This window comes from Papio anubis, chromosome 10 (genome assembly GCF_008728515.1).
Source record: "Papio anubis isolate 15944 chromosome 10, Panubis1.0, whole genome shotgun sequence".
Taxonomy (NCBI): Eukaryota; Metazoa; Chordata; class Mammalia; order Primates; family Cercopithecidae; genus Papio; species Papio anubis.
Genome location: NC_044985.1, coordinates 116656556 through 116669448, shown reverse-complemented (window position 1 = coordinate 116669448; position 12893 = coordinate 116656556). Strand labels below are relative to the sequence as shown.

Sequence of the window (12893 nt, the reverse complement as noted above, 5' to 3'; positions counted from 1 at the left end):
GCTAAAGGAGAAATTCGAATAAAAAGGCAATTTGCTGCCAAGGGAAACTAACCTTCTACTCCTACAATTGGGGGACAATAAAGTCCTTAAGAGGTGATGTCTCTGCTTCTTATGATCAGGTGGACTGAACCAAGTGTGAAGGTGATTGTGAGTTCCATCTCCAGGATGTCATCACTTTGGCAGCAATGAAAGGGAACGCAATGACAGCTTTTAGGTCGAAGATCAGCTATTAGGTAAAGAGCCCACTTCTTCCTTCCCAGCATCTATGTGCTGTTCCTCCCATGTGGTGCCCCACTGCTATGGTTGATACTTCTGTTGCAAAACATTCCCACTGATAAATTCTTTGGAGGGAAACTGTCCTCTTGAAAGTTTTAGGCTCCCAGGCCAGAACCAGCACTACCAAAAGCTATACGTGTCCATCATTCTCAGGCAACACCTGCAAATAAGTATCACACATCTGGCTGCTTCAAGGTTCTCAGACTCTCCAGGGTCCTAGAAAGCATTGCAGCTTCCTCACCAGAGACTGAACTCGTGCAGGACCAAAGTCACCCTTCATAGCTGGGCTTTTGTATTCTAAGAAACTCATCAACTATAAGGTCAACTTCCATGTGCAATGTGCTCTGGTTGTACTTTACTCCCTGTAGAATGCGCTTGCCTGCTACTCTGTTGAAAATGGTCTAAGTCACATATTGGAAGTATAGAAATACGTTCACTTCAAAGAATCACTTCTGTTTAATTAGAGTCATTCACATACTTTTATTAATAATGCACAGTTGGGCATTTTTTACAAAATTACCAATTTTCTTATCAGTGAATTTAAAAGTAGGATGCAATATATATACGTATATAACATATATGTATATATTATATATATATTGAAAATGTAAAACATATACTTTTATATACATATTTGTATATATAAAAATATATGCATGTATAAATACAATGGTTTCCCTAAAAAAATTATTTAAATAAAGCCAGAAGTACCATTATCTATCCTAAAATTTAAAAAAACAAGCTGGGTGCACTGGCACATAGCTGTAGTCCCAGCTACTTGAGAGGCTGAGGCAGCAGGACCACTTGAGCCCAGGGGTTTGAGACCAGCCTGGGCAACATAGTAAGAACCCATCTCCAAAACAAAAACAAAAACCCTCAACTTAAAGCCAATGAAAATAAAGTCCTTCATGTATGCATAAACTCATTTTATGCAGATATTTCCCCAAAATGGCTATAATATCTCCCATCCCACAAGCTCTTCTCCAGTGTGACCTTGCCACTCCTTTCATCAAGGGGGGTTGCAGTGAGAGGCCCATACTCCCTTCTCTTGAATCTGAGTGGGTTTGTGACTACTCTGATGGAATAAAGTGTCACAGAAGTGACTCTATGTGACTCCTGAGCTAAGAGCTCAAAAAAGGTAACACAGCTTCTGCCTGGTTCTCTGGGGGAAGCCAATCACCACTTAACAAGTTCAACTCCTCTGAAGCTGCTATTCCGGAGAGGACACACATAGCTCCTCCAGTCATCAACCCAGCTGAGTTCCCAGCCTACAGCCAACGCCAACTATCATTACATGAGTAAGCCATCTTGGACAGCTTGCCCTAATTCATTAAGCCTTCATAGGAATGCTGCCCCAGAAAACATCTGACCACAACCAAAGAAGACCCCAGGAGAAGAACCACCCAGCTGAGCCCTATCCAAATTCCTGATCCACAGAATGAAGGGCTGTTGTAAACCAATCTGGAGGGAATTTGTTATGCACAGCAGCCACCAGCACACCAATCTGCTTGCGGACAGTCTCCATAATCAAACTATCTTGTCTGGGATGTTCTTAAATCTCTGAATTTAAACAAATCAACCAACAAAACTGGAGCTGGGCATGGTGGCACACACCTGTAGTCCTAGATACTCAGGAGGCTGAGGTGAGAGGATCACTTGAGCCCAGGGGTTTGAGACCAGCATGGGCAACAACACAAGACCCCATCTCCAAAAAAGTCAACCAAACAAAAAACTGGAAGCAAAGAGTGTACAAAATAAATACTTCAAAACTCAGGAAGAGTTAGGAGAACTTGGAAATAAGTTAATAGAATGGGATGAGAAAACAGTGGCTCTAAGTGAAAGGATGAGCAAATGAGAATATGGAAGAGAGTAGAACTGAGAGAGAGAGAAACAAACATTCCCAAGGAAGAGTGGTTTATTTCTACTAAGTGGGAAATTCCTCAGATAGAAGCAAGTCTCCTTGGTTAAGCAAATGGATGTTCTATGACCAAAATGACTTTGTTCCCCCTAATCTGCCCATTCCACTCCCAATTTTTTAAAATTTATTTTCATTTTTCCTGAATACACACACAGTCTAGTTGGGAAGGTGTGGGCAAGCTCTGGAGGCGTGTGTTCAGAGGGGGTGTGTCTGTGGCATGAGGGCAGGAGCTGATCCACATGGTAGCAGAAAGGGACAGTCAAAAGAAAAAAGATATTTGGTCAAACTTACCGACATCTGCCTTGACCTCTACATTCTCAAATACAGAACCAGCCAGTGCTATGTGGTCTGGCAGAGAAAGAAGCCATGGTTGCCTCCATGTCTTGGGTGCTTGGAGCTTTTCCATGGTACCAAGAGGAACAGTTTAGTGCAGAACTCACCCTCCATAAAGGTGAGTACAAGAGGTGCACTCAGATAGCATACAATCAGGTTTTATTTAAGTTCTTTTTTATTTTCCTCCACACTGGCAAAAGTTCCGAGGGAGCCTAAAGTTTTGTAAACATTAACTATCCCTCTTACCCACCCCCCACTTTTGAATTTACAAAGCAAAGGAGAGTAGGAGCCCAAATTTTTAATGGTTTCCTCTCCCCTCATGCTATTTGATCCAAAAACTATATACAATTTTGTAGCAGTCTCTGTATAGTTATTATACATGTTTAGAAGGGAGGGAGGCAAGAAGGGATAGGGAGACTGGTGATCCAAAATAATAAAAATAGAAGCCAAATATAATACTCCAAACCCAAACTGCCCTCAGAGCAACTCCAGCCTTCTTCAGGCAACAATGACAGGAAGTAAAGGTGCTTTTCCAGGGGCTGCCCAGACCACAGCACCTCTCGCACAGGCACAGCTGCCCAATGACTCCAACCCAGTGTGAGTGGCAATTCCAGGTGATGTTCTGTAGGGGTCTGGTGGAGGCAGGAAGAGTATTTGTTTATAAATAGGGCTTGAGTACATTTCTACTTGAAGTGAAAGGTATTAGGAGGCCATGACCAGAAGCCAGGCCAGGCTTCCCACTCCCGTTTTCGCCCATCCCCTCCAGCCCACTGCATCCTCCTGTATAGTAGATTCCATGGATGAAGGTCTTAAAGATGGACAGGTTCTGTATGTTCTCTTTTCAGAAAAGGCAAGCAACTTGCCATCCCAGAATCTTTACACAAAACCTTTTCCAGGCTACAGCAAGACACACACGCAATGCTCTGAGGACCAGATGAAATTCCAGGCTTTTATCGGAAGCAAAAGTTTATCCCTATCCAAAAATGAAATTATACAAATTCATACATATGGTAAAGATCCTAGCTGCCTCTTAAACGAGACAAATTTTCAGCAGAAGGGCCCAAAACAAAATGGTCCTAGTCCTCTGAAGTAAAAATATTTATGGGAAAAATCAGTTTTTGTAAGAAAGAAAAATTAAGAATAGTCTCTCTCCCAGGCCATACAGTTTCCTTTGTCCAATCAGGTTGGAGTATGCCAGGGGAGATCAGCTTGCTCAGAAGTCACTATCTAACGAAGAAAAACACAAATCCTTTCAGAGAAAGGACGCTCAGAAAGAACAGGTGAGGAGTGTGTAACATCAAACCAATCCAACCTCATCTCAACCCCACTCAGGGCCTCTCTGATGCAATCCCAAAGTTAGCAGTGGCAATGCAACTTTTAGACCAGGAGAGCTCTGACTGCCTGCTGGATACTTGAGTCACAGTCCATGGGGTGTTTTGTTACTGGCCAATGTCTGTTAACCATTAACTCTCTTCATGATTGCACCAGTTAGACCTCTTGCCCTGATAGGGGGAAAAAGAAGAAGAAAAAAAATAGAAGAAAAAAAAGTGACAAGAGAAAGCAAGCTGCTAATGGCCGATCCCAACACACTTTCTGGGAGACAGTAGATGAAATCACAGCACAGTGAACACATGCTGCCTAAAATCAGCCTTGGTGGGGAGTAATCCCAACTGCCACCCGCAAGACACAGGGTCCAGTCCACTTATCTATAGTCTGAGATGTTCACCAACAAAAATGGATTAAAGAATCTTGGACACAAAGGGCCAGAAGAAAAAGCCTGAGATGATCGGTTCTGTGATTTGTTGCAGAGTGATAAAAAGAGTAAATGGTGAGTAAGTGTTGTGTCCAAAGGTGGAGACTCCATAGTCGGCAGACAGGAGAGGGATGGCCAGTCCACTGGCAGGTGCTCAGTAGTCATCCAACGTCTCGATTTCACCCATGTTGAGTCGCTCCGATGATGCATTGACTGAAAATCCTGCAAAAAAAAAAAAAAAAAAAAAAAAACTGGCTATGAGTGACCACACTTAGGCAACCAAGTTGCTCAAATTCTAGGCAGTGAGCTGGAATGTAAGTCTATGTTCGTTTGTCCAGGCTGGAGTGCAGTGGCGTGATCTCAGCTCACTGTAACCTCCACCTCCTGGTTTCAAGCAATTCTCATGCCTTACCTCCCAAGTAGCTGGATTACAGGCACATGCCACCATGCCCGGCTCATTTTTTTGTATTTTTAGTAGAGATAGGGTTTCACTGTGTTAGCCAGTCTGGTCTTGAACTCCTGACCTCAAATGATCCACCTGCCTCGGCCTCTCAAAGTACTGGGATTACAGGCGTGAGCCACCGCGCCTGGCCAGTCTTTTGTTTTTGAGCATACCAAGAAGTATAAGACAAAATAAAGATAAAGGTCACAGCAGTAGCTTTCTGTTCTTCCAATGAGAGAAATTCTTTATTTTCTTAGGGTTCTGATATAACTTAATTAGGAAGGAAAATAAAATAACATCGCACCAATTAAAAAGAACTGCAGGCCGGGCACGGTGGCTCATGCCTTAATCCCAGCACTCTGGGAGGCCGAGGCAGGCGGATCACGAGGTCAGGAGATCAAGACCATCCTGGCTAACATGGTGAAACCCCGTCTCTACTAAAAATACAAAGAAAATTAGCTGGGTGTGGTGGTGGGTGCCTGTAGTCCCAGCTACTCGGGAGGCTGAGGCAGAATAATTGCTTGAACCTGGGCGACAGAGCTTGCAGTGAGCCAGGATCGCGCCACTGCACTCCAGCCTGGGCGACAGAGTGAGACTCTGTCTCAAAACAAAAAAAAACCCCTGCAAACCACTGCTTTAGAGAATCAGAGAAAATAATAGGACGTGAGTATGTATCAAGGACAGGCTGGGCTGGCCCTGGGGGAAAGTTCATGCAGGAGGTCTACCTTAAAAGAAATGGGAGTGGGCAGGCGGCTTACCATGGAGGGTTGTACACACTAAGTTCTTGGTAACTACTTGATCGTATAACTTTGAAATCTGAGTGGGATTAATACCCCCTTTAAACCTCAACCCACTTTAATGGGAATACTTCTTCCCATCAGTCAAAAACTTTATGAAAGTTCTGGCCCAGAGCTTTTGACACTCAGGGTGACAGGCTCCAGGGAAGACACACTATAAGATCCTTAGAGTCCTCGCATATTCTCTTTCCCAGAGTAGACAAAGCAAGAAGACTAAAGTACTCTAACTCGATCTACTGTAAATATATCTGCAAAGGAAAGGATTTCAGTTAGTAATATCTGATTAACCAAAATAGAATTTGGTTTAGAAAAAGCAGTACTAGCACACCCATTGAAGGCAATAAGCAGTACTCACAAACACAACAGACAGTTGAAAACCTAATGCTGGCTGGGCGTGGTGGGTGGATTACTTGAGGCCAGGAGTTCGAGATCAGACTGGCAAACATGGCAAAAACCTGTCTCTACTCAAAATACAAAAAATTAGCTGGGTGTGATGCTGCATGCCTGAAATCCCAGCCGGGAAGCTGAGGCACGAGAATCGCTTGAACCCAGGAGGCAGTGAGCTGAGAACACATCACTGCACTCCAGCCTGGGCAACAGAGTGAGACCTTGTCTCAAAAAAAAGAAAAGAAAAAAAGAAAATCTAATGCCAAATGCCCAATGGTCACATGTATGTAATTTTTCCAAAACTTCTATAATTGAAGGTTGATGAAAATTATGATGAACAATGCCTCTTTAAACTGACTGACTCCCCAAAAATGTTCCAGTTCCTCTACCTTGAATAAAATCCCAAATTGTTTTAGCTATTTGAATACCAAAAAGTAAACAGGCAATGTCCTTATTCTAAAAGCAGTTCTGTTAATATTAGCTGGGTTTTCTGCAGCCTCTTGTTTTTTAAAATTCAAGTTTTCAAATAAATACACATTTGAAATGTAACAGTAACAAAAATGCCTTACATAAAAATACCTTAATTAACTGACTCAAAAATATCATGATTCAAAAAAACAAACATGCCTATTTACCAACCAAAAAAGTTGTGGTACAAATTGTTTACAAGACCAAATACAGGGAGAGACTAGGATTCCAAACCCCATCCTGACTTTGACCCCATCAACTGTGTTCCAATAACACAGTCTTTTTCTTCCCCCTTGAAAATAATGAAAGCCTTAGTGTTTTTATATATATATATATGTATGTATTTTTAAAGACAGGGTCTCACTCTGTCACCCAGGCTGGAGTGCAGTGGTGCAATCTTGGCTCACTGCAACTTCCATCTCCCTGGCTGAAGCGATCCTCCCACCTCAGCCTCCCCAGTAGCTGGGACTACAAGCATGTGCCACCACACCCAAGTCATTTTTGTAATTTTTGTAGAGACAGGGTTTCGGCATGTAGCCCAGGCTGGTCCCCAACTCCTGGATTCAAGCAATCTGCCCAAGTTGGCCTCCCAAAGTGCTGGGATTACAGGCATGAGCCACCATGCCTGGCCCTAATATTTATGTTTTTAAAGTAACAGTTAATTAGGCAAGTACAAGAACCTAAAGGCCAAACAGTCTGTGAAATAAAATATTACTCTATTCTGAGGCAGGCTTTTCATTGACTTCATGTATATCTTAAAAACAGATAAAATGTGATAAAAGGCAATAATGAACTACATGCAAAAGAAGTGGAAGTATAATTTAAAAGCTAAATTAATTTTACTCATGCAAAGACAGGAAGGGAAAAGTCTGTGGCCAAAAAAAGTTGATTAATATGTTAATTATCAGTCTAGGCTTTTAGCAAACAGACATATTCTCATTCAACTGTCATTTAAAAAACTGGCAAGGTATGCATTCATCCTTTGGCTGAATGCCATTCTTTATCAAATTCAGCCATTTGATGTAAGGGAAAGTTCTGGGTACCATGAAACCCAAGGCAACACAAACAAGGATTCAATTCACTATGCCTGGCTCTAAAGATGATATTCTGTGAGGTTCAGAGCATAGTCTCACTCACATGAGTTCTTTAAGATTTGTGAAGTTGTCCTTATAAGGAAAGTCTGGGGGAAACTGTATTGTGTGTTTATCACATCCGAGTGCAGGCTGCTGATTCACAATGACCACCAGAAGAGCTCTAAAAAGAGGAAGCCAGCCGGGCGTGGTGGCTCACCTTTGTAATCCCAGCACTTTGGGAGGCCAAGGTGGGCAGATCATGAGGTCAGGAGATCAAGACCATCCTAGTCAACATGGTGAAACCCCGTCTCTACCAAAATACAAAAATTAGCTGGCGTGGTGGCATGCACCTGTAGTCCCAGCTACTTGGGAGGCTGAGGCAGGGGAAATCCCTTGAACCCAGGAGGGGGAGTTTGCCGTGAGCTAAGACTGCGCCACTGCACTCCAGTCTGGCGACAGAGCAAGACTCCTGTCTCAAAAAAAAAGGAAAAAAAAGAGGAAGGCTATTGGAGATAGGAGATATTGGAGAATATTGGTAAATAAAATGAGGTTGTGGCCCCCCTCAGCTGGTTTGTTTAGAAGCAAAATTCTCTTTCCATCAGTGACTGCTTTTTCAATGAAGACTTCCCATTTTCCCATTTTATGCATGGGGAATGTGTAGCTAATGGGTAATTTTTTCTCAGTATACAAATTATATGAAATATGTAAATTAAAAAATAATAAGTGAAAATGAAATGAGTAAGTACAGGACAAAAATGAGCAATTATGAGAGGAATTTCCAGACTGAGGTTTAGGTGAGCAGTAATTTTCATAACCTCAGTGAGTATCCTCAATACTTTGTTCAACATTTGTTTTTCTTCCCCTTCAAGGTACATGGATTCCTTAAACTCTACTCCTAGGATGACCTATCTCCCACCCTTATAGTGAGGTTTTTAAAGTCCCTTCCTTTCTTAGATCTATAAATAGAAGATGAGATCCAAGGGAATATTTAAGTCCAAACGGTCTGACCTCATTTTCAGAGCAACCTTTTCCCTAACAGCTTATCCTCAAGTCCGAAAGATTCTTAGCTAGAAACCACAGTTAGAATTTAAGGAATGTTTTAAAATCTATTCACCTATTTCCATACAAATTGGAAAAAATTTCAGGCTGCTCCATCCATCCTTAACACCAACTTTTGAGATAAGCAGACGAAAACAGAATCACACCAGATCTACAAGCTCCCAAACCCAGCTTTCAGGCACCAATTCTTTATTACTATTATTTTAAAATATTTTAAATATTATTATTTTTAAATTATTATTTTTTTGAGATGGAGTCGCACTCTGTTGCACAGGCTGGAGTGTAGTGGTGTGATCTCAGCTCACTGCAACCTCCACCTCCCAGGCTCAAGTGATTCTCCTGCCTCAGCCTCCCGAGTAGCTGGGATTATAGGTGCCCACTACCATGCCCAGCTAATTTTGTATTTTTACTAGAGACGGGGTTTCCCCATGTTGGCCAGGCTGGTCTCTAACTCCTGACCTCAAGTGATCCACACGCCTCAGCCTCCCAAAGATCTGGGATTACAGGCGTTGAGTTACTGCGTCTGGCTTTAGGCACCAATTCTAAAGGACAGTCCTGAAAGTTAGGTTTTACTGTCATGTTGTTTTCACCAGGGCCGGAAGGCTCTGAGGGAAAGAGAGAATCCTACCAAGGGCACAGTAGGTTACCACCTGCCTCTCACTGTGTGGGGTCTCAGGCTCTTCATGATGTCCCACAGGGACTTCAAACTCAACCCAGTCAACACTCAATTCCCCTCAGCCTGTTCCATGTTCCACCGCTTACCATTTCACAGCAAATGGCAACACCATCCATCCATCCTGCTCCCCAAGCCTGAGACCTTTCCACTCTTCTTGTCCAGTTAATTCTATCCCCTACATTTCTGAAATCCATCTAACTCCTTTTCATCCCCACTACCAAAACCCTATTCCAAGTCACTGGTATCTTTTACCTAGTCTAGCAGCCTCCTCACTGTTCTGCCTTCCTGACAGGACAACAACCGGAACTTCCATCTTTGCGAATATATTCTATTGCACTCTGGGAGGCCAAGGCGGGCAGATCACCTGAAGTCAGGAGTTCAAGACCAGCCTGGCCAACATGGCAAAACCCCATCTCTACTAAAAATACAAAAATTAGCCGGGTGTGGCCGCATGTGCCTGTAGTCTCAGCTACTTAGGAAGCTGAGGCAGGAGAATCACACTTGAACCCAGGAGGCGGAGGTTGCAGTGAGCTGAGATCACGCCACTACACTCCAGCCTGAGCAACAGTGAGACTCCATCTCAAAGAAAAAGAAAAAAAAAAAGTTAGTTTCACTGTTGCAAAAAACATGGGCAGCCTATACTGTTTGTTATTCCTGAAGCAGTATTCCCCATCCTTTCTGCCATTCTTTCAAAGCCCAAATTCAGATGTCACCTTTTCCAAGAAGCTAGAGTGCAGTGGCATGATCACAGTTCACTGCAGCCTTTAACTCCTGGTCAAGGAATCCCCCTGCCTCATTCTCCCAAGTAGCTGAGACTAAAGGTGTGCACCACCATGCCTATTTTTAAAATTTTTTGTAGGGATATGGTCTCATTATGTTATCCCAGCTGGTCTCAAACTCCTGGCCTCAAGTGACCCACCCACCTCAGTTTCCCAAAATGAACCACTGTGCCCAAGCCTGCCTTGCATGGTCCATAAAGACAGACAAAAATAGCCGTGGGTAACACAGAAGGGTGGAAAGAAAACAGGCCTGTCCTGAAAGCCCAGCCTCCCATAGCAGAAAGCTATGTAACACTGGGAAATGTTCTGAATCTCTGCACCTTGGTCTACTCATTACTGGTGAAACTGGGATGTCACCTCATAATGCAAAGTAATTATATGATATATATGATATATAGAGTGATTACAAACACATAGTGGTTCTCTTCTTGGAACACCTGATCGGATTAATGGTCTGCTTTCAATACAAATAAGCATTTAAGTTTTTAACATACTTTTAGTACCATCCATTATTAGCATCATTTTCCAACTAAATTACTAAAGATCCTCCAGGGAAATTCATATTAAATATGAAACAATACTTTAAAGCACCATACAATATAAGTTGTTATTAGATGAGGCACAGCTCCTGCACTGAAATGCCCAGTAAATACTGGCTACTTATTTTGAACCAGTTAAAACATTAGTTATTGATAAAAAGAAATATTTTCCTTCTTGAAAAACAATGCTCCATGGAGACTCACACAGGATAACTGGTATCACCTGCACTCCTCCAACACTCAGCTAAGACTTTAAGACTGTGCTCACCTAATAAACTGGGATCTGCTCGGACCATCTTCTGCTTTTTCTTCTTCTTGCCACTCTGCACAGCCTCAAAATTGGATTGTTGGTTGTTGCTTTGATTGGTCTGAAATACTGAATGGAGTGTACTGTGGTTCATCCCCCACACAGAGTCCTGCGAAATAAGCAGCATGACTGAGATTACGCAGCAGATTCAGACTTGGCTCACCTTAGGAAAATGTTTGGCTTGTCCTCACCTAATCAAGTACAAGCTTAAAAGCAGAAAAACAAAAAGCTTATCATCACATGTTCTAATAATAAAACCAAGAGCAGGCCACTGAGCCACCATTCTCCTCTATTTAGACTGAGACATCCCACTCAGGGCTCAGTGCCTCCACAAAGCCTGTCCTGGCAAACTCTGGGTTTCTACCCTGCTGTGATGGCAGAACTTCTCTGGTATATACAGAGTCTGTACCAAACACTAGGAAATGAATACTGCAAATAATCATGAGCAGATCACTGCACCCTAGCAATATACACCTCTCACCTAACTAAGAGCAGAAAACCTCTTTGTTCCCTGGGCCCCAGGACAGAGAGGACAGGGGTGGCATATTACCAAAGTTAAAGTCGTGTACCTTATTCCTATCAGCAATCCCAGAAAGGATCTGACCCCAAAATACTGTTTGTATACTTTCTACCAACTGGTTACACTGTGAAATTGCCTACTAGCCCTTCATGCCTCTTATTAGCCAATGAGCCAGTTGAAGGCACAGGTGGTAGTAGTGGGGGAGAAGTGGAAAAAGCTCTGTGGAAGGACAAACCTGGTGTGAGCATGTGTGTATGCGTGCGCCCATGGGAGCACGTGCTTACTGGGCTTCCACCTTCCTGTTTTAGCCTACAGTGGAGCCATTTCACAAATGCAAACAGTCTCCTATATTGCTATATGATGCCTTCTCCTTAAAATATTTTTCCTAGGGCTGGGCGTGGTAGCGCATGCCTGTAATCCCAGCACTTTGGGAGGCTGAGGCAGGCGGATCATGAGGTCGGGAATTCAAGACCAGCCTGGCCAACATAGTTAAACCCCATCTCTACTAAAAATACAAAAAATTAGCCACGCATGGTGGTGTGTGCCTGTAGTCCCAGCTACTCGGGAGGCTGAGAAAGGACAATCACTTGAACCTGGGAGTTGGAGGTTGCAGTGAGCCGAGATCGTGCCACTGCACTCCAGCCTGGGCAACAGAGTGACACTTCGTCTAAAAAAAAATAAATAAATAAAATACTTTCCTAGTGTTTCAGTGTTTACATCTTTCACTTTCCTTCAATTTATGCCTGTTAGCCCATTACCCAGTTGGATGTTAAATGCCTTGTACTTCTCTGTATCTTCCACATCCTCACTGGAAGTGACCCATAATGAATACTGATTCTCTCTAGAAAAACAATTACAGGAGGAAAGGATATGAATATCTTTACGCCCTTGCATAAGCCTTGCCAACTTGTCTTTCAGAAAACTTGTACAATTGATTCTCACAGATTCTGTATTTGTGAATTCACCTACTTGTTAAAATGTATTTGTAACCCCAAAATGAATACTTGTAGTGCTTTTATGGTCATTCTAGAAATACACATACTCAGAGCAAAAAACGTGAGATGCTAAAGGCATATATTCCCAGTCAAGATAGAATAAGGAAACAATGCCTTCTTATTACAGTTCTCAATACTGCCAACAAGTACTCTTTTTGTGGTCTAAAGTGCCATGTTTTCCAAATTTTTGCGCTTTTTATTAATGATTTCACTTTTTTTTTTTTTTTTTTTTTTGAGGCAGAGTCTCACTCTGTCACCCAGGCTGGAGTGCTGTGGTGAGATCTTGGCTCACTGCAACCTCTGCCTCCCAGGTTCAAGCAATTCTCCTGTCTCAGCCTCCTGAGTAGCTGGGACCATAAGAGCACATCACCATGCCTGGCTAATTTTTGTATTTTTTGTAGAGACGGTATTTCACCATGTTGGCCAAGCTGGTCTTGAACTACTGACCTCATGATCCACCCACCTCGGCCTCCCAAACTGCTGGGATTATAGGCATGAGCCACCAGATTTCACTGTTTAAAGTGGCCCTCAACTATAGTGCTGAAGAACTGGTTGGTGTTCCTAAGTACAG

General features: G+C 42.8%; 1 protein-coding gene across 1 annotated transcript in view; it reads right to left on the bottom strand.

Moving 5' to 3' along the window:
* Positions 1-2669: 2669 nt before the first annotated feature.
* Positions 2670-12893, bottom strand: part of GIGYF2 (GRB10 interacting GYF protein 2) — a 164020-nt gene continuing 153796 nt past the window's right edge. The window contains exons 30-31 of the mRNA XM_031651612.1: positions 10769-10916; positions 2670-4502 (exon numbers count right to left, since the gene is read on the bottom strand). Of these exons, the coding sequence (XP_031507472.1) occupies positions 4435-4502; positions 10769-10916 (216 nt within the window). The 3' untranslated portion in view covers positions 2670-4434. The remainder of the gene's footprint in view (positions 4503-10768; positions 10917-12893) is intronic.